Source organism: Zeus faber (genome assembly GCF_960531495.2).
Source record: "Zeus faber genome assembly, chromosome: 1".
Lineage (NCBI taxonomy): Eukaryota > Metazoa > Chordata > Actinopteri > Zeiformes > Zeidae > Zeus > Zeus faber.
Genome location: NC_137193.1, coordinates 6,348,154 through 6,370,005, shown reverse-complemented (window position 1 = coordinate 6,370,005; position 21,852 = coordinate 6,348,154). Strand labels below are relative to the sequence as shown.

The 21,852-nt window shown below is 47.4% G+C and overlaps 2 protein-coding genes across 2 annotated transcripts; one reads left to right on the top strand and one right to left on the bottom strand.

Annotated features, from left to right (window-relative positions):
- The first annotated feature begins 706 nt into the window (after positions 1-706).
- Positions 707-5,477, top strand: LOC307233127 (proteasome subunit beta type-8-like). Its single transcript, XM_080004339.1, has 6 exons — positions 707-870; positions 2,485-2,623; positions 3,223-3,334; positions 3,484-3,613; positions 4,044-4,248; positions 5,117-5,477. The coding sequence occupies exons 1-6, from the start codon at positions 745-747 to the stop codon at positions 5,203-5,205; spliced, it is 801 nt and encodes a 266-aa protein (XP_079860465.1). The 5' UTR covers positions 707-744; the 3' UTR covers positions 5,206-5,477.
- Positions 5,478-10,130: 4,653 nt separating this feature from the next.
- On the bottom strand, positions 10,131-21,638 carry LOC307229534 (major histocompatibility complex class I-related gene protein-like). The gene is made up of 8 exons (XM_079999533.1): positions 21,489-21,638; positions 20,217-20,483; positions 19,451-19,729; positions 13,064-13,366; positions 12,418-12,528; positions 11,500-11,517; positions 10,795-10,869; positions 10,131-10,666 (listed from the first exon to the last, which is right to left on the bottom strand). Exons 1-7 carry the CDS (start codon positions 21,538-21,540, stop codon positions 10,802-10,804), a joined length of 1,098 nt encoding a protein of 365 aa, XP_079855659.1. The 5' UTR covers positions 21,541-21,638; the 3' UTR covers positions 10,131-10,666; positions 10,795-10,801.
- Positions 21,639-21,852: the final 214 nt, after the last annotated feature.

Here is a 21,852-nt window from a genome sequence, read left to right as displayed (position 1 = left end):
CGCCTTTATTGGAAAACAAGAATAGTCGCTTGCTATAATAAATCTAATGAACAAAACAGTATGACTGAACTATTAGTGTTTTTACATAGTCATGTAAACAGTAAACATCACGCACTGATGGTGACAACCATATCCAAACAATACAACACCAACTGAATTAAACACTGAATAAAAAGCTTACATTTTTTAAATACACACAAAATAAAAAATGGCAAAAAAGTAAAGGAGTAAAGAAAATTGTCTACCTAGACACTGATGACGACACAGTGTTTTCAACCTCCTATTGGTTAATACTGTTAAAGCCGCACCTTTCATACTCAACATGTCACTAACACCAGGCAACCACACAGTAATAAAACATGAATATTATTATAAAAAGCACACAAGCTGAATTCATTTGGTGAAAAAAAAATAATATTATATTGATTTTCAGTTTTGGATCATCAATTTATACCGCAATGTTGAATATGTTTATTTTATTGGTGGCTGATGTTTTCGGATTATAATATATATTAAAAAAAAAAAACCGAATAATAATAATAATAATAATAATAATAATAATAATAATAATAATAATAATAATAATAATAATATACCATCCAATTCCAAGTAAATTGTCAATCTAACTGTCAATATAAATCCGTGATCATATTACTTTCACTTTCGATTTCTTGGGTGAAATTTGGGACGTTTGGTTGCCAGGCAGTGTTTTCTGTCATATCTTTGTATGTCATTGTTGTAACCATGGCCCTTTTCCAAGTAAGCGGTTATAACCTTTATTCCAAGCTCGGTGGGCGGATGATGGACCGACCCAGTCACTACAGCTTCGGCACCAAAAGCCCAGAGTTTGCTGTTCCTTTGGGTGTGGACGTGAGTCTCATTTCACAAGGTTTTCCTTTTTGTTTGGTTTGTTTTTGTCATAAGAAGCTGAGTCGTTTGGAGCGTCAGCGCGTCCAGCTCCAGACGCGTCCGTTCAGTCGTTTTTACGCGTCTGTTGGTTCAAAGCAGGGGTGTCAAAGCTAGGGCCCGCGGGCCTCTTTGGGTGCCAGCAGGGGGCTCGAATCCGGCCCGCGGGGATTAATGGAGAGAAGGGGAAAATATTTGTATAATTATTTATAATTTTATATATGTTTTAATAGTTATAGTAAGGGCTGGGTATTGTTTAAAATGTACAGTACCAGTACCAATACCAGTACCTTAAAGTGATACCGATACCAATACAGTACTTCATTCATACCTTTTTTCTCTACTACACCCATCATGTGAATGGAAGCATTCAGTGTAAAATGCCACCACTCCTCCCCCTCCAAATTATTTTTACAGTAATAACATTTTGAAAGTTCAAATGATTGAAATATTTATGAAATAACTGAACCAAACTGTATAATGAAGTATTTGGGCAGTGTCGTTTGAAACAAACATCCAGTACAGGAGGAATGATGACAAGGAGGAAAACCTCTTCCACTGTTCATATGGACACCTGACTGTTGTTTTAAGATGAACCCATCCTTTAACACACTGTTGTAGCTGCTGCTGCGGTAGTGAGCCAATCACACGTCTCATTCCATGGAAGAAGGCTTGTGGTGATTGGCTGAGAGCAAAACCACACAAATAGTCTTTTTTTCTTCGATCTGGGGGCAAAAAGGATGGAATGCAGGTACCGTTTGACTGGAGAAGTTTCCATACTACTTGCTCTTGGGTTATTTCGGTCAATACCTTCAAGGTGTTGAGCACCAATACCCAGCCCTAGTTATAGTTGTGTGTAATTAGTACAGATCCATCTGACTCAGTGTCTGTTGAGTTGAGGTGATGTTGTTGCCAAAGCCTCGTCCACGAAAGTGAAAGTAATCTGATCACGGATTTATATTGACAGTTAGATTGACAATTTACTTAGAATTGGATGGCATAAGCCACTTTTATTATTATTATTATTATTATTATTATTATTATTAATTTTTGTTTCTTTATTCGAATATATTATAATCCGAAAACATCAGCCACCAATAAAATAAACATATTCTAAAGCCTAATTGTTTCAAGGGTGAAGGACGATGAAAAGATGTATCAGCTATCACTACCCTGACTCAGCTCCATCTCAAATCGCTGCCAAATCTGCCTCCAGAATCACCTCATGTGGCCCCAGCTTTAAATGAAAGGAAGCGCTTGAGGAAAAAAGCTGTCATTTCATACGCTTGGTTCCAATGACCCTGTCAGCGTCTCGGTGGGCTGCATCGCTCATGCACACATGCTGGCACAGACCTCCCATCACCGTTCAAAGGGATGAGGTCACATTTTGGCAGATTCGGCCCCAAACGGCCCGTTGGCCTCGTCGTGGATTGTGCGTGTGGTGGCCACGTGGGTGTGTGAGCGGCTCTTTTAAACGTCATATTCTGCTTTTACCCGCACCACCGACTGAACCATCGTCGATCCTCATTGGGGTTATGACAGACTCCAGTAAATCCCCTTTGTCCCCCTCTATTGCAGCCGTCCGGGCTCCTCAAGTCCTGCAACAGAGACGGGGTGTGCATCCACCTCCACCACGGAACCACCACCCTGGCCTTCATGTTCAGACACGGGGTCATTGTGGCCGTGGACTCCAGAGCCTCAGCTGGCAGTTACATTGGTACCAGCACAGTACTCAGACCTTTTACTTCAGAAAAAGTACAAATACCCTGTCGCAAAAAGAAAGTACCACATTGTTCCTAAATGTACTTAAAGTATTCACAGTAATAGTACTGGTCATATCCAGTGCTCTGATATAACAGAGCGGATATATAACCTAAAATAAAAGTGCTACTGAACCTTTTTTTCTGCAGGTGATGCTCATGCGGATCCTGAATACTAGTGATGATAAAACAGGATAGATGATGTCATAATCATGTACAAGGATATGAGGCTAAATCATTATATTATTGAAAGTCTCTGAAGTGATGATACTTCAATAAATACAGATACAGTACTTGCCACACAACGGTCAGTAGGTGTTGTAATTGTCCCTTTCTACTGAGCATCCTCTAAAACACATCATGTCAGTATGTGTGAGCTCCTGATGTTGTTTATTTATGACTTATTATCTGTTTCAATGCAATTACTTTGACTTTTGGCCCCTTTGTCTTCAGGAGGTTGAACAGCAAACCCCCAAATTAAAAATAAACACTTAGACACTTCCAATAGTTTGCAGATAAACTGCTCTAAGGTGTAATAACCCCGGTGTCTCTGCAGCTTCGCAGGAGGTGAATAAAGTGATAGAGATTAACCCTTTCCTGCTGGGAACCATGTCTGGCAGCGCCGCCGACTGTCAGTACTGGGAGAGGCTGCTGGCCAAAGAATGCAGGTCAGCCTGTCTGTCTGCCTGTCTGTCTGCCTGTCTGTCTGCATTTCTGTCCATCCGTCCGTCTGTCCCGTCTCCATCCTGGCTTTGCCTGTTTTCCACCTCGGGAGGCGTGTCCGTCTAAAATGTGTAAAGTGTGTGAAATGTGTCAGACTGTACAAACTCAGGAACAAGCAAAGGATCTCGGTGGCTGCGGCGTCCAAGCTGCTGTCCAACATGATGCAGCGCTACAGGGGAATGGGCCTCTCCATCGGCAGCATGATCTGTGGCTGGGACCAACAGGTGCTCCTTGTTGTGTTTGTATGCAGAGTGCACGTGCAGGTGTGCAGCGTGGGCTGAGGCACATTCAGTGACGGTCAAATAGAAATAATTTGGAGCGACACCCAAGCAAGCAATAAGCTTAAAGAAGACCTCGTAGAATATGCCCTGTGCCTTTTTGTCTGTTTCTCGCTCTTTCACATTGAAACGTTCTGTTTCCTTGTGGGTTGAAGAGACCAAAGTGCAGTTAAAACAGCGTCTTTTTCTGATCTGCCACAGTGTTTAGTATGGGATGGAAGGGTTTGTTCACACGGCGGCCGACAGTTGAACCTCTGCCTCCAGGGTCCCACCAAAAACAGAGGCAGCGTTTTCAGCGTCGCCCAAGCCAGATCTCTAGCACCAAATCAAAGTAAACGCTTGCAACCAACTGCACTGAACTGCGCTTCCTTCCCAGGGCCCCGGGCTTTATTACGTGGACGACAACGGGACGCGCCTGTCCGCTCGCATGTTTTCCACCGGCTGCGGAAACAGCTACGCCTACGGTGTGGTGGACAGCGGGTACCGGGAGGACATGACGGTGGAGGAGGCGTACGAGCTCGGCCGCAGGGCCATCGCGCACGCCACTCACCGGGACGCCTACTCCGGAGGAGTGGTCAACAGTGAGTTGGCTCCCAATGCTACACAACGTGGTGCTGGTTTTTTGTCTGGAGCGTCTCACTCGTGGCGTCTTTTAGGTTTTATCATTTGACAACAACAAATAACAAGGAATAAACAAAACAAAGCTGACAGTGCAGAGTCCAAGGTTGTTGATAGATTTACTACTAATCTCTATTCTTTGTCATCGTTTTGGCTGCTGGCAGCTATAGAAATTCTTGAATTGGCAAAATTATAATTGTGATTTATTGCTCAGTTTGTGCTGAAAAAATGGTTCCATGCATTGGAGTTAAGATTATTTAGGTGCTAAAGGCAAAAATGAATGTAGAGCAAAACGGCCAAAAACAACCAAAGACTCCAGTGACCTGATAAGAAATTATTAGAATTTATGCATTTTCTTAGAAAGATTTTCAATGTCTTAATGAATTATTTTAATTTCCCAGAAATATATTTTTAAATAAAAGCCTGTTTTAAGGTTTAAGTTTGGCTTCAAGACCCTGTCAAACAAATAAACACTCAGAGACAAGGTCAATCTCCCATGGTGGATTGCACCTGTTACAGTAGCAGGACTCTGTTTGAACAGGGTTTGTTGGGTGATTGTCATTATTATTATTATTATTATTATTATTATTTAGACACAGGGGAGGTGGTTCTGACAATATCATGCATGACTCCTCTCGTTTTTTAAAGCTTTAAAGTCATTCTGGATTATTCTAACGTGTTTAAAGTGATTCTACCAAGGTCAGTTGAATGTTGACGTGAAGTGTCTGTACGACGCCATTTTGAGTGTTTGAGTAAGATGTAATGTAAATAAAGACATTTTACGTGTGTGTGTGTGTGTGTGTGTGTGTGTGTGTGTGTGTGTGTGTGCAGTGTATCACATGCAGGAGGACGGCTGGGTCAAGGTGTGTAAGGAGGACGTCTCAGAGCTGATCCATCGCTACAGGAAGGGCATGTTCTGAATGTGAGCCCAGAAGAACATCTGTCGTCCATTTACTGACATTTATTACAGGTTCAAGAAAAAAGATGAGAAGACCTAAGGATTGAAGTGAAATCAATAAACTTCATCTAAAGTTAATTCGTTGATTGATAATACGAGTTATTTGAGTAATTTGACCAAAAATGTCACTCTGGCATAATGTGCGTTGTGGATAATTGTGTTGTCTGTACCGTTACGGTTACTCTTCATTTATATGCTTCAGCTCATATTTAGAAATAAAGACTGCTGCCTGAAGCTTTCATGGTGTGTGACCAATACGTGTGGGGAGTGGGACCCAAACTGAGATGCTGCATAGACACAGAATTTCCACAAACAGAACAAAACTTGTCAAGCAAAACATGTCAGGGTTGGAAGAAGATACGTTGTTGTCATGACTACAGGGTCTGGTTCTGTGTCAACGTTTGTAAAATGTCACAGGAACAAAACAAGTTGAAGCATCGGGGCCTGAGAGAGAAACGATCATGTCAAGTAGAAATATCAAAGCATAGAATTAAAGAATCAATTCCACTAAATCCACAGGAAGTAGATTTCCTCTGGCTGATATCCACCACAAGTTGAATGAAAGTAAAACAAATAATTGAATGAAGAGAATGTTCTATATCAGGACTTGCTAAAGTGCTTGAAGTGAAAGTGGATCAGTGAGTTGCTGCGATACTAGATAGACCAACAGGAAGTGCCAAACATGATGCATCAACCTGCTGCCACACCCTGGCTGCTGTGTGCTGACAGCCCTCCCACACTGGTTCGGTGTGATGGCTTCTGGTTCGGCAACCTCCAGTCTCCAAGTGATAGTGAGCGTTGAAAACAGTCCCACTTGTTGGCTTTCAAGATTCAAGATTCCAAGATTCAAGATTCAAGATTTTTTATTTGTCACATACATATACATACTTCCATACATAAATGCAATGAAATGTAATGCAACGCACCCGGTGATAGCACACAATATGTCCTAGGAAAAAATAAAAAATAAAATAAAATAAAAAGTAGAAAATTCCTTTCTAATAGACCGACTAACTGACTCCTAAAACGTAATACAGTAAGTGGAATACTTATAGAATAAGATAAAAATATATAGAATAAAATACAATAAAAATAAATTGAAATAAAATGGAATAGATAGAAGGAATATGCCTATGTATATACAGATATGTGCATTTAAAGTGGCATGTGAATTAAAGTGGCATGTGAATGTGAATAGAGGGAGTAGTGTTTGGGATAATACAGCACAGTACGGCGCAGCAATACGGCATCATGAACAACCCTGAACAGTGATACAGTATGCGGTACAGTATGCTACATACAGTACAGTGGGTAGTGGAGCCTAGTGTATGGCTCAGTTAGGACCCCTGGTGAGATCAGCGTTGACAGTTCTAATTGCCTGACCGCAGCAGCTGAAACAGTCCGTTGGGGTGATGAGGATCCTTCATGATTCTACGGGCTCTGCTACTACACCTCCTGGTGTATAGCTCCTGCAAGGAGGGGAGGGTAGTTCCAGTGGTACGTTCAGCTGAACGCACCACCCTCTGCAGGGCCCGCCTGTCCTGGGCAGTACAGTTCCCAAACCAGGCAGTGATGTTGCCTGTCAGGATGCTCTCCACTGCTCCAGAGTAGAAGGACTTGAGGATCCTCACCGAGACCCGGAATTTCCTCAGCTGCCTGAGGTGGTAGAGACGCTGCCTCACCTTTCTCACCAAAGTGTCTGTGTGAACAGTCCATGTTAAGTCCTCTGTGATGTGGACTCCCAGATATCTGAAGCTGCTCACCCTATCGACAGAAGTCCCATTAATCCACAAGGGCGCGTGCGTCCTCGATTGTGATCCACGCCTAAAGTCCACAATCAGCTCCTTGGTTTTGCTGACGTTCAGGTGTAGGCTGTTGTCCTGGCACCAGAGTGACAGGTCAGCCACCTCCTCGCGGTAGGCCTTCTCATCGCAGTCGGTGATCAGGCCCACGACCACGGTGTCGTCAGCAAACTTGATGATGGTGTTGGAGCTGGACCTGGCCACACAGTCATGTGTGTACAGGGAGTACAGTAGGTGGCTGAGGACGCAACCCTGGGGGGATCCTGTATTCAGGGTGAGGGAGCTTGACATGTACTTCCCCACCTTGACCACCTGGGGGCGGCCTGTGAGGAAGTCCAGGATCCAGGTGCACAGCGGACCATTCAATCCGAGCTCCATCAGCTTGACAGCCAGTCTGGTGGGAACTATGGTGTTGAAAGCTGAACTATAATCGATGAACAGCATTCTCACATAGGCCCCCATCTGGCCATCCAGGTGCGTGAGCGTGGTGTGCAGTACCTGGGAGACCGCGTCATCCGTGGATCTGTTCTGCCGGTACGCGAACTGCAACGTGCGGGGAAGGGAGGCGCAGATGTAATCCTTAATAAGCCTCTCGAAACACTTCATGACCACCGAGGTGAGGGCCATGACGGTAGTCATTCAGGCAGGTTGGAGAGGCGATCTTCGGGACAGGAACGACGGTGGACCTCTTGAAGCAGGATGGGACCACTGATTCAGCCAGGGAGATGTTGAATATTGTGGTGAACACTGGAGCTAGCTGGTTAGCACAGGTCTTCAGTACTCGCCCAGATATGCCATCTGGGCCCGCAGCTTTCCTGGTGTTCACCCGCATCAAAGCCCTCCTGACCTCGTGCACGGACACTGAGAGTGCGCGCTCATCCCCAGCGGTGTGACTCCAATTAGCCGGCGAGCTAGCGGTGCTGCCAGACTCGAACCGCGCATAAAAGGAGTTCAGTTGGTTGGCCAGGGAGGCGTCCACACTCATGGCTGGGGAGGAGCTGCTCTTGTAGTTTGTTATTGTTCGCAGCCCCTCCCACAAGCGTCTTGTGTCCCCCCGCTCCATCTGTAGCTCCACGGTCTCTCTGTATGTCCGTTTGGCGTCTCTCACCGCCCTCCGCAGATTGTACGACGCCGCTTTGTAATTGTCCATGTTACCAGATACAAGACCGTCGTTGTAAGCGGCCGTGCAGAGCGCAGCGGATGGAATTATCAACCCATGGTTTCTGGTTTGGAAATATCCGAACTTTCACCGTGGGAACGATTTCATCCGCTAGCGTAGCCACAAAACTTACTACAGCCTCTGTAAACGCGCTGACGTCACTTGAACTTGTTTGGAACATGTCCCAGTCTACGTCAGTCAGAGCGTCCTGAAGCGCAGCCTCCGATTGGTCCGTCCACCGCTTCACTTCCCTCGTCATCACCAGATCCCGCGCGATCAGAGGCCTGTAAGCAGGAAGCAGCGAGATCGCGGCGTGATCTGATTTCCCGAAAGCAGGGAGCGAGACGGACTTGTATCCGTTCTTGTAAGGAGTGTAACAATGGTCCAGAGTTCTGTCTCCCCTGGTGGCACACGTGATGTGTTGGTGGAAATTCGGCAGAACTTTTTTAAGGTTGGCCCTGTTAAAGTCCCCAGTCACCACCACAGCCGCGTCGGGATGTCTGTTCTGAAATCCGCACAACACATCGTACAGAACCGACAGAGCTGCGTCGGTGTCCGCTTGCGGTGGGATATAAACGTCTGTAATGATGACCGTGCTGAATTTCCGGGGGAGATAAAATGGACGGCATAGTATAGTCAGCTGTTCCAGGTTCGGCGAGCAGGAGTGGGAGAGGAATTTGGTGTTGTTGGCGTTACACTAGCGGTTGTTTACCATTAGGCAGACGCCTCCACCTTTGGATTTCCCCGACTCTCCCGTTCTGTCGCCGCGGAAAACGGAGAAGGCCTCGGCTGGACGTATGGCTTCATCCGGCATCAGTGGGTTCAGCCATGTTTCCGTCAGGCAGAGGACGCAACAGTTCCTCGTGTCTCGCTGGAAATGAATCCTCGCTCGAAGTTCATCCATCTTGTTCTCCAGGGACTGGACGTTAGCAAGAAGGATGCTTGGCAGAGGTGGACGGTAAGGTTGCGTCCTCATTCTGACCCGAATGCCGCCTCGTTTACCTCGGTGCTTCCTCCGTGGGCCCGCTCGTGGAACAGCGGCTCCATTTTTGTTGTAGTTGTTGTTGCGAGTGTTCCCGCGTAGGATTTCCGCCGGCCACTCTGCTCCCACGGATAAAAAGTCCCAAAGTTGTTCGTTTAGGGAAATTTTTATATCCATGAGTGCATCGCGGTCGTATGAGTTAATTGTTGATGTTTTTCTGGCGAACATTGTGATAAAAAAAGGAAAAAAATACTAAAGAGTAAGAAAGTAACCGGAGCGCCGGCGCAGGCGACCGCTAGGGGCGCCGCCACTATCGCCGAAACACTTTCATGATCATAAGGTCATTATCCAGCCAAGCTAATCAAATGGAATAAGGATAACATGGACTGTACTTGATGTGGTGTTTTTAAAAGCACACATACTTAGAATCCAACACAGAGAACACAGTATTTCAGAGTTTGGCTGTGAAGGGGAAAATGTTTCACATTCCAAGAGGGAATGAGATTTGGGCAAAGGGAATTTTACTGATTTACTTTTACAAAACGTCCCTAAACATTCCCTGCGAGCGATGTGTTGTTTTCTAAAGAGGAAACCTCTCTACTATCTCTCAGGGGTTCTCAACCTTTGCCACCCAGGACCCTGTTTTTAGCTCCCAAAATGTTCTTTCTTTTTGTTGTCATTAATATTATTTGTGGTGTGGGGATGGTTTGAGCAGCCACACCTGACCTGGATCTAGGTCTAGGTCTGATCTGTGGCGTCTGATGCCGGTTGCTCAGGAGGTTTGACAAACCAGGCAAATGGAGTTACCTGAGGAGCATTTTAGGGAATTAGTTATTGCTCATTTCGCTGTTAACAGAAAAGCAAATGACAACAAATGATCAACTGAACGTCTGTGTTGAAAGGTAAGCATCAGTGAAAGAGACAAACTTTTAGAATTTGGGAAACTTTATTAAACGGCAGAATCTAAGTGCAACAACAACTGTGATGTAATAAATGTTTAACAAAGAAAAGAAAACACCGACCTATCAACCCAATATCAATGAATACACAATATGACAGAATGATATAAAAGATCAAATAGATAATATTTCATGACATCAAAGAAAAATAATCCCAAAAAGAAACTCACTAAACACATTAAGACTTGACTAAAATAGAATCTCATCTAAAATCATTCCACAAATGATAGATTCTCACACGTCAGGAAAGTGAAAAGTGAACTGGATACATTCTGATGGTGTATGACAGTTTTGGATCATCCACCTGCTTGTGCAGGATTTCAAGAAAGTTTTGAATATTATGTATGTTTTACATTTTTTATAATTGCCTGTAATTTACTGTTATAACTGATTGAAAGGAGAACTGTAATGATTTATGAATAATTAAGAAACCAACAAAACCAATAATTAAAAAGAAAACAATAATGACAGCGCTCTGGTCTTCAAGTGAAACATCTTTCAACCTAAAGAGGACGGAGCCCCTACAACACAGGTGGAAACACACTTTTAATACATATATTGTACAGTTTGTATTGTATTGTTTAGTACATATATTGTAGAACAGGACGCTGTAGCTGTGATGTTGTGAAGCCATGTGGAGGAGACTTACTTTGAGCTCAGTTCTCTACAGAAACATCAGGCGGTGGATTGAGTTTCTCAGAAAGCTCAGAGCTGTTGTCTGAACCTGAGGGAGGAGCAACAGTGTGTTAGTATATACACCTTATTTCCTCAAATAGTGAGCAACGCCTTTATTGCCCTCAACTGCAGAGGCTACCGCCCTTTATTGGAAGCAGGCTTATATTAGAGGCAGGCTGCTAAATCAAATTCCCTCTGTATCCCTATGTATGAGTATATTTCATCATATTTTACCCGAGGGAAATAGTTTTTTCTGAGTTTCCCTTGAACGCAGCACGTGCTGCTTTGGAGCGTTGGAGAGCGACAGCGCTCAGAGCGAGGCCTTTGCCCCAAGAAGCGATCTGTGATCTGATGCACAGCAGTATGAAACGGAGTAAATTAAATACATCTAAAATAAAAACACTGTTTTATTTTCTTTGTTTGGAGAAAAGATCACTCTTAAGGAGCTGCAGAGCTGTTCCGGTGCGGAACTCCACAGCTCAGATGGGTTTTTCCTCCGCTCTGTATTTGAGGCAAGTTATATTATATTGCAACGTGTCAGGTGTACGGTCTATTGAGAAGGAGCATTATTTAATATTAAAGCCTTTACATTCACTGTTTTTCTGTTGAATCACCTGAGCCTCAATTTCTCCTTGACTTGGTGCAACAGGAAGTTAAATTAACATCACATTCCACTTACCAGGTGGGAGACATTTTTCTGAAAGAAAGGGTAAAAAACATTGATTAATATGAAATAAAGATGAGAAAACCATCTTTTTTCAGTGCAGTGTTCCACGTCCTCTCTCCAGTTCATCACGAGCCCCCATCCTGTCTCTGACGCAAGTCGTGTTGCGGTGCTTAAACTTGAGTTGGCGAACGATTCCCGTACGATTGGGTCATAACCAACAAATCTTTTAAACGTCTCAGGAGCCTGGAGTCACTCCGGCCAAATAGTCGTTCGTTGGTTTCCTTTGCGCGGGTCACGCACTGTGCCTCAAGCAGCCCAGCAACGAGCCCAACAAGCTCCTCAACTGTCCATGCAGTGAGTGGGCGAGAGAGAGAGAGAGAGAGAGAGAGAGAGAGAGAGAGAGAGAGAAAGTGAGAAAATCTACAACTCACAAAGTGAAAATAATCACTGAGGATGAAATGAAGGTGAGTGATTTACACCCTGCATTCCACCAAAATAATGACAATTCAGTGATTCCTGTGAGAATCCCGTTCAGGGCTCAGAGTGGAACAGACTCTTCCTCCTCTCCTTCATCGTTCAGGAAGTCCTCCCTCGCCCACCCCACCCCACGAAGCCAGCGTGGGAAAACGGAAAGGGATCTTTTTAGGGATCTTTTTTAGTCAAGAAGCCGCTCTGGAAAAAGAGCCCGACCTTTGGTGGCTGTTCCACTCAGACGGCTTCAAACAGAGTGGGGAGCCATGTTGTTCACATGTCCTTTACTTAGAACCTGTTCAAACACATGAACAGTAGATTTCAGTGAAGACACAGACAAGGTGTTTGGCTCGGTGGCGTCCGGGGGCCCAGAGTCACTTGTCGCTCTCTAACTTGTGGGAGGAAGTGGCCCGCGGGGCGCCAGGTGCTGGAAGTCTGTTCCCAGCGTTTGATGCTCACCTCTCTCATTCTTCTTCTTCTTGTACAGCGCGACTCCAGCGGCAACAAGGACCATGACGACAACAACAGCCGCCACGACGCCGACGGCCACGCCCACACTGGAGGCTTTAGCTTCAACAAAACATCAGGGAAGGAGGGTTAGAACACTCTGACACAAAGTCCTACATCAGCAGAAAGAAAAATGACTTTATATTTGGTATTTAAAGTGTGTTTCACATCCTTCTTCTCCTTCATTAATTAATGTGTTGTTTTTCAACCTTAATGTTTAGGGACAAGCCTTGTTTTCATCTCAATCATTTAACAATTTCATGTTTTGCGTCATCACATGTCGTTCCACGCTCAGGGTCATGTGATCTGACCGTGGTCGTCACGACAACGTAAATGTGATTCAAAACTAATTTCGGCCTCCGACAGATTGTGGGCGTAGCCACACTCTCACTCCGTCGCTTCTCCAAAATGGAGTCATTACTCGGCCATTTGTCTTCCCGCAGGAGTGTCTAGATGACTTTAGGGAGACTGAGCTGAAGAGGAGCTCAGGGCTCAGATGGAGGCTCAGGCTACTTCCCCAGTGAAGCCTGATGTCACTACTCAGAGTCACATGTGGGGCGTGTCTCTCCTCCTCCGTCACTTCCCTCCCGCATCTCACCCCGGTTGCTCCTGATCCGCCCCGACTCCAGCGGTGTGATGATGTCATCCCGGAGGCCGTGGAGCTGAAGCTTGCAGGCGTACCTCCCCCAGTCCTCGGGCCGCACCGACGCCAGGCTCAGCTCGGCACTGATCTGGAAGGTTCCGTCGGGGTTGGGGAGCAGCTCTCCGTGCTCCACCTCCTCATGGAGCTCCTCTCCGTCTCTGGTCCAGAACACCATCACTCTGTCAGGGTAGAAACCTGTAGCGTGGCAGGTGACTGGAGAGGAGGGGCTCTTCTGGAGGAGGGACACTGATGGAGGGACTGGGGGGGAGGAAAAAGAGAGGGAGGGAAGGAGGGGGGGTGGTGGACAGATGGGGGAGGTAGAAAAAGAGAGGGAAGGGGACGGCGGAAGAGAGAGAGAGGGAGGAGAGATTGATAGAGCGAGAGAAAGAGAGATGAAGGGAGAGAGGGAGGGAGGGAGAGAGATAGAAGGATGGGGAGGGGCAGAGAGAGAGAGAGGGAGGGAGGAGAGATTGATAGAGTGAGAGAAAGAGAGATGAAGGGAGAGAGGGAGGGAGAGAGAAAGAGGGAGGGAGATAGAGAAAGAAGAGAGGGGGAGGGGGAGGGAGGGAGGGAGGGAATTGATAGAGTGAGAGAAGAGAGATGAAGGGAGAGAGGAAGGGAGGGAGAGAGACAGAGGGATGGGTAGGGGCAGAGAGAGAGAGAGAGGGAGGGAGGAGAGATTAATAGAGTGAGAGAAAGAGAGATGAAGCGAGTGAGGGAGAGAGGGAGGGAGGGAGGGAGGGAGGGAGAGGGAGTATGGAAAAAGGAGAGGGAGGGAGGGAGAAAGAAAGATGGGAGGGAGGATGGAAAAAGAAGAGATAGCAAGGGAGGGGGATTGATAGAGCGAGAGAGAGAGAGAGATGAAGGGAGAGAGGAAGGGGGTGATAGAGAAAGGGAGAGCGGGAGGGAGGTAGAGAGAGGGGGTATAATAAAATGAGAGAGGGAGGGAGAGAGAAAGAGAGGGAGGGAGGATAGAAAAGGGAGACAGTGATCGAGCGAGAGAAAGAGATGAAGGGAGAGAGGGAGGGAGAGAGATAGAAGGATGGGGAGGGGCAGAGAGAGAGAGAGGGAGGGAGGAGAGATTGATAGAGTGAGAGAAAGAGAGATGAAGGAAGAGAGGGAGGGAGAGAGAAAGAGGGAGGGAGATAGACAAAGAAGAGAGGGGGAGGGGGAGGGAGGGAGGGAGGGAATTGATAGAGCGAGAGAAGAGAGATGAAGGGAGAGAGGGAGGGAGGGAGGGAGGGAGAGAGAGAGAGGGATGGGGAGGGGCAGAGAGAGAGAGAGGGAGGGAGGAGAGATTGATAGAGTGAGAGAAAGAGAGATGAAGCGAGTGAGGGAGAGAGGGAGGGAGGGAGGGAGGGGGAGTATAGAAAAAAGAGAGGGAGGGAGGGAGAAAGAGGGATGGGAGGGAGGATGGAAAAAGAAGAGATAGCAAGGGAGGGGGATTGATAGAGCGAGAGAGAGAGAGAGATGAAGGGAGAGAGGAAGGGGGTGATAGAGAAAGGGAGAGCGGGAGGGAGGTAGAGAGAGGGGGTATAGTAAAATGAGAGAGGGAGGGAGAGAGAAAGAAAGAGAGGGAGGGAGGATAGAAAAGGGAGACAGTGATCGAGGGGGATTGATAGAGCGAGAGAAAGAGAGATAAAGGGAGTGAGGGAGGGAGGGAGGGGGGGTTGAAAGAGAACAGGAGAGAGTGGGAGGGAGAGACGGATGGGGAGGGAGGATAGAAAAAGGAGAGATAGCGAGAGGGGGATTGATAGAGCGAGAGAGATGAAGCAAGGGAGGGAGGGGTGATAGAGAAAGGGAGAGCGAGAGAGAGAGGGAGTATAGAAAAGGAGAGAGGGAGGGAGATAGAGGGATGGGAAGGGAGATAGAAAAAGGAGAGATAGCAATGGAGGGAGGGGGATTGATAGAGCGAGAGAGAGAGAGATGAAGGGGGAGGGAGGGAGGGAGAGGGAGTATAGAAAAAGGAGAGGGAGGGGGACAGTGGGAGAGAGAGAGGGAGTAGAGATTGATAGAGTGAGAGAAGAAAGATAAAGGGAGTGAAGGAGGGGGTGAAAGAGAACGGGAGAGTGGGAGGGAGAGAGAGGGAGATAGAGGGATGGGGAGGGAGGATAGCGAGTGAGGGAGGGAGGGGGATTGATAGAGTGAGGGAGGGAGGGGTAATAGAGAAAGAGAGAGAGGGAGAGAGAGGGAGGAAGATAGAGAGATGGAGAGGGAGTATAGTAGAAGGAGCGATGGTGAGGGAGGGAAGGGAGGGTGATGATAGAGCAAGAGAGATGAAAGGAGAGAGGGAAGGAGGGAGTGGGAGAATAGGAAAGGGAAAGGGAGGGAGAGAGAAAGAGAGAAAGAGAGAAAGAGGGATGGGGAGGAAGGATAGAAAAAGGATAGATAGGGAGGGGGATTGATAGAGCGAGAGAGAGAGAGATGAAGGGAGGGAGAGAGGGGGTGATAGAGAAACGGAGAGCGGGAGGGAGGGGGGGTATAGAAAAGGTAGAGCCAGGGGGAGGGAGAGAGAGGGAGAGACAGGAGAGGGAAGAGGGATTAATAGAGCGATGGGGAGGGAGGATAAAAAAAGGAGAGATAGCAATGGAAGGAGGGGGATTGAGAGAGCCAGAGAGAGAGATGAAGGGGGGAGGGAAGGGGTAATAGGGAGAGCGGGAGGGAGGGAGAGGGCATATAAAAAAGGAGAGAGGGAGGGAGATAGAGGGATGGAGAGGGGCAGAGAGATTGGGGGAGAGACAGACAGGAGAGGGAGGAGGGATTGATAGAATGAGAGAGAGAGATGAAGCGTGGGAGGGAGGGAGGGAGGGGGTGATAGAGAAAGGAGAGACAGCGAGGGAGGGAGAGGGATTGATAGAGCAAGAGAGAGAGAGAGATGAAGGGGGGTGATGGAGAAAGGGAGAGTGGGAGGGAGGGTATAGGAAAGGGAGAGGGAGAGAGGGAGAGAGGGAGGGAGTGAGGGAGGATAGAAAAGGGAGGCAGTGATTGATGGGGATTGATAGAGCAAGAGAAAGAGAGATGAAGGGAGGGAGGGGGTGATGGAGAAAGGGAGAGTGGGAGGGAGGGAGAGAGAGGGCATAAAAAAAGGAGAGAGGGAGGGAGATATAGGGATGGAGAGGGGCAGAGAGATTGGGGGAGAGACAGACAGGAGAGGGAGGAGGGATTGATAGAGCGAGCGAAGAGAGATGAAGGGAAAGAGGGAGGGAGGGAGTGAGATGGAGTAGAGAAAAAGGAGAGGGAGAGAGAGAGAAAGAGAGGGAGGAAGGGAGAAAGAGGGATGGGGAGGGAGGATAGAAAAATGGAGAGAAGGCGAGGGAGGGAGGGAGGGGGATTGATAGAGCAAGAGAGAGAGATGAAGGGGGGAGGGAGGGAGAGAGAGGGCATATAAAAAGGAGAGAGAGGGGGAGAGAGGGATTGATAGAACGAGAGAGAGATGAAGGGAGAGAAGGAGGGGAGAGGGACAGAGAGGGAGGATAGAAAAAGGGGATAACGCGAGTGAGGGAGAGAGGGGGATTGATAGAGTGAGAGAGCGAGAGATGAAGGGAGGGAGGGGGGTGATAGAGAAAGGGAAAGCAGGAGGGAGGGAGATAAAAAAGGAGAGGAGGGAGAGAGGGAGAAAGAGGGATGGAGAGGGAGGATAGAAAAAGGAGAGATAGCGAGGGAGGGAGAGGAATTGATAGAGCAAGAGAGAGAGAGAGATGAAGGGGGGGTGATGGAGAAAGGGAGAGCGGGAGGGAGGGTATAGGAAAGGGAGAGGGAGAGAGGGAGGGAGTGAGGGAGGATAGAAAAGGGAGGCAGTGATTGAGGGGGATTGATAGAGCAAGAGAAAGAGAGATGAAGGGAGGGAGGGGGTGATGGAGAAAGGGAGAGTGGGAGGGAGGGAGAGAGAGGGCATTAAAAAAGGAGAGAGGGAGGGAGATAAAGGGATGGAGAGGGGCAGAGAGATTGGGGGAGAGACAGACAGGAGAGGGAGGAGGGATTGATAGAGTGAGCGAAGAGAGATGAAGGGAAAGAGGGAGGGAGGGAGGGAGTAGAGAAAAAAATGAGGGAGAGAGAGAGAAAGACAGAGAGGGAGGAAGGGAGAAAGAGGGATGGGGAGGGAGGATGGAAAAAGTAGAGATGGCCAGGGAGGGAGGGAGGGGGATTGATAAAGCAAGAGAGAGATGAAGGGAGGAAGAGAGGGGGTAATAGGGAGAGTGGGAGGGAGGGAGGGACATAGAGGGATGGGGGAGGGGCAGAGAGAGAGGGAAGAGGGATTGATAGAATGAGAGAAAGATGAAGGGAGTGAGGGAGGGGATAGAGAAAGGAGAGATAGCGAGGGAGGGGATTGAAAGAGTGAGAGAAGAGAGATGAAGTGAGAGAGGGAGGGGTGATAGAGAAAGGGAGAGGGAGGGAGAGAGGGAGGGAGGGAGGATAGAAAAGGGAGAGAGTGATTGAGGGGAATTGATAGAGCGAGAGAAAGAGAGATGAAGGGGGGGGGGGGTGATGGAGAAAGGGAGAGTGGGAGAGAGGGAGAGAGAGGGCATAAAAAAGGAGAGAGGGAGGAGGGATTGATAGAACCAGAGAGAGAGGGATGAAGGGAGAGAAGGAGGAGAGAGGGATGATAGAAAAAGGGGAGATAGCGAGTGAGGGAGAGAGGGGGATTGATAGAGTGAGAGAGAGAGATGAAGGGAGGGAGAAGGGGGGGTGATAGAGAAAGGGAAAGCAGGAGGGAGGGAGATAAAAAAGGAGAGGAGGGAGAGAGGGAGAAAGAGGGATGGAGAGGGAGGATAGAAATAGGAGAGATAGCGAGGGAGGGAGAGGGATTGATAGAGCAAGAGAGAGAGATAGATGAAGGGGGGGTGATGGAGAAAGGGAGAGCGGGAGGGAGGGTATAGGAAAGGGAGAGGGCGAGGGAGAGAAAGAGAGGGAGGGAGTGAGGGAGGATAGAAAAGGGAGGCAGTGATTGAGGGGGATTGATAGAGCAAGAGAAAGAGAGATGAAGGGAGGGAGGGGGTGATGGAGAAAGGGAGAGTGGGAGGGAGGGAGAGAGAGGGCATAAAAAAAGGAGAGAGGGAGGAGGGATTGATAGAATGAGAGATATGAAGGGTGAGAGGGAGGAGAGAGGGATGGAGAGGGAGGATAGAAAAAGGAGAGATAGCGAGGGAGGGAAGGGAGGGGGATTGATAGAGAGAGAGATGAAGGGTGAGAGGGAGAGGGCAAATAAAAAAGGAGAGAGAGATGGGGAGGGACAGAGAGAGGGAGGAGGGAGGGACAGGGGGAGGATAGAAAAAGGAGAGATAGCCAGGGAGGGAGGGAGGGGGAGTATAGAAAAAGGAAAGGGAGGGAGAGAGAAAGAGAGAAAGAGGGATGGGGAGGAAGGATAGAAAAAGGATAGATAGGGAGGGGGATTGATAGAGCGAGATGAAGGGAGGGAGAGGGGGGGTGATAGAGAAACAGAGAGCGGGAGGTATAGAAAAGGGAGAGCCAGGGGGAGGGAGAGAGAGGGAGAGATAGGAGAGGGAAGAGGGATTAATAGAGCGATGGGGAGGGAGGATAAAAAAAGGAGAGATAGCAATGGAAGGAGGGGGATTGATAGAGCCAGAGAGAGAGATGAAGGGGGGAGGGAAGGGGTAATAGGGAGAGCGGGAGGGAGGGAGAGGGCATATAAAAAAGGAGAGAGGGAGGGAGATAGAGGGATGGAGAGGGGCAGAGAGATTGGGGGAGAGACAGACAGGAGAGGGAGGAAGGATTGATAGAATGAGAGAGAGAGATGAAGGGAGGGAGGGAGGGAGGGAGGCAAAGCAGGAGGGAGGGAGAAAAAAAAGGAGAGGAGGGAGAGAGGGAGAAAGAGGGATGGAGAGGGAGGATAGAAAAAGGAGAGACAGCGAGGGAGGGAGAGGGATTGATAGAGCAAGAGAGAGAGAGAGATGAAGGGGGGTGATGGAGAAAGGGAGAGGGAGAGAAAGAGAGGGAGGGAGTGAGGGAGGATAGAAAAGGGAGGCAGTGATTGAGGGGGATTGATAGAGCAAGAGAAAGAGAGATGAAGGGAGGGAGGGGGTGATGGAGAAAGGGAGAGTGGGAGGGAGGGAGAGAGAGGGCATAAAAAAAGGAGAGAGGGAGGAGGGATTGATAGAACGAGAGAGATGAAGGGAGAGAAGGAGAGGGCAAATAAAAAAGGAGAGAGAGATGGGGAGGGACAGAGAGAGGGAGGAGGGAGGGACAGGAGGGAGGAACGAAAAAGGAGAGATAGGGAGGGAGGGAGGGAGGGAGGGAGGGAGGAGGTGGATTGATGGAGAGATGAAGGAGCAAGACAGAAATAAAATATGTGGAGAAGAGAAATTAAAGGTCATGTGATTCTACCTGTTCTCTGCAGAGTTTCCTTCCCGTAGTTCAAATACTTCTTCAGCCACATAATACACAGCTCTGTGTAGTAGTACTTCTTGTTTTCTAAATCAGCTTTATCTTTGTCCCATCTCAGTTTGGTGATGAAAGCCTGTGGTGATGGAGCGATCCATGACATCATCTTCAGGTCAAACACGATGAAGTCTTCTCCATCATAACCATGTTGTTCATAACCATCATGGGCGTCAGTCTCATCATCCCACTCACAGCCGTACATCCTCTGAACAATGTGTCGATCTGAGAGAGAGAAACAAACACTGTAGTAAACAGCAGCTGATGGTGTTGATGGGACACACCCACCCGGAGTCTTCCTGACACCACCTCTCATTGCTACATCCAATGTTGTTTTGGAAAATCACGACAATATGGTGAAAAACTTTCCTTCACATCATCTCCTGCTTCCACTGACAACTATGGTCACACACACTCACAGCAAAGCAGTGTGTGTGTGTGTGTGTGTGTGTGTGTGTGTGTGTGTGTGTGTGTGTGTGTGTGTGTGAGAGACAGTGTTAACATGAGTGTATGATATAAAGAGTGTCTTCATGTGTGTGTGTGTGTTTACGTGGATGGTTGTTGTGTGTGTGTGTGTGTGTGTGTGTGTGTGCATGCGCGTGTGTGTGTGTGTGTGTGTGTGTGTGTGTGTGTGTGTGTGTGTGTGTGTGTGTGTGTGTGTATGAGTCAGAACAGACAAAACAATGTAGAGGTAAATAAATAATAAACATACCTCCAGTTTGGTTAAAGCGCTTCTTCAAAGTTTCAATGTCGACTTTGAAGATCTGCTGTGTATTCATATAAATCTGAGTGTTCCTCTCCAAGTATTGTGGATCATCTGTTGTGACCTTGTCCATCCAGTCCTGTTTGGGTTGTGCTCTCTGGGTGTTGCTGTCATAGTAGTCAATCTGCAATTCATCAACCATCCCAACAGCCACAAACTCTGGGAAGTTTGGAACTCCAGAGGACGCCGTGTAGAAATACTTGAGTGAGTGCAACACTGTTGGAGGGACAGACAAGGTGACATCACATTTATATCAACTTTGTTGTTGACGTCAACGTTCCCTGTGGAGCCGAGTATTTTAAAGTTGATTTATTTATGTGGCCAATTCAACATTATTCAACAGGTTTGTAAAAATAAAAATGGCAGAATTATTATTTAAAGGAAAACAAAACATTGTTGTCGTGACCGTGACGTCAGAATGATTGAAACCTCCGTTGAATTGAGGGTGTTTTTGGGAAGGAATGTAAAGAAACATGTTGAGAGGACAAGCTGTCCTGTCCTGAAACCCTCCCTGCTTTGATGATGGGATGGAAACGTCACACAAACACATTGAGCTTATTTTGACGCAGCTCAGTCATCTGTGGCATTAAAGTCTCTCTGTTCAAATTTGGGCTTTTTCTTTTAAAATGAGATGAGAAGATAATATAGAAAAGTATTATAGGATGAAGAGTTACCATGGTAACTGACATCTTACACCAAAACAAAGTTCCATTTGTATCGTTTCAGCTCAAGAACAAGTGGAGTCGGCAAAAGCTGTGATGGGGCTTGATTTGAGGCGTCATGACAGTGACAGGTGCTTGATCATCTAGTTCAGCACTTTCAAGTGTTTTCCTTCATCTTTGAAGCATCTCGTCATTTCTTGAATGATCTCTTCAATCATCCATCTCACTGGCTTCAGCTGTCAACAGCTGTGAGCACAGCGCCCCCTGCGGCTGCACTTAGTATCGCAGCGACGCTCCAGATCCGCACATAATGAAAGTGAAAGGACTTTGCACTTTGTCCAAGAGACTTTCACACGAACAAGTTGAAATTTGATAAACGGGATAAAAGCGTCGATATAATAACAAGTGTAAAGGCTTTTGGTGTTGAGAGGGTGTAGTGATCAGGGTTGAAAGCCAGTTGGATGTGTTGGATGTGCAGTGTATACGCAGGCAGCTCAACACAGCCAGAGACACATGAACAACCAGACGAAGGAAGGAGAGATTTTCAGCAGGATCTTACCTGGAGATGCAACATCACACAAGACGAGCAAGGAGAAGATAAACTGCTTCATTTTGAATCCTCCCAGCAACAGCTGCTCCTGTGGCACCTGTGACGTCCTGATAAACACTGAACTGATGCTGCTCCGAGGCTTCCTCGGTCTGACCAGTGTGGAAGCTCCTCCTTTAGGGAGGACGCGGCTTCCATTTACAGCCAATAGCAATTCAATACAGCCGTGACGTCACCGGTTCCTAGGTGGAATGGATGGTTGCAGGTTGTTCCTTGAAAGGCATTGAACAGAAAGAAAGAAAGAAAGAAATAAATGAAGAGACAAATAAAGAAATAAAGAAATGAAGAAAGAAAGAAAGAAAGAAATGAAGAAAGA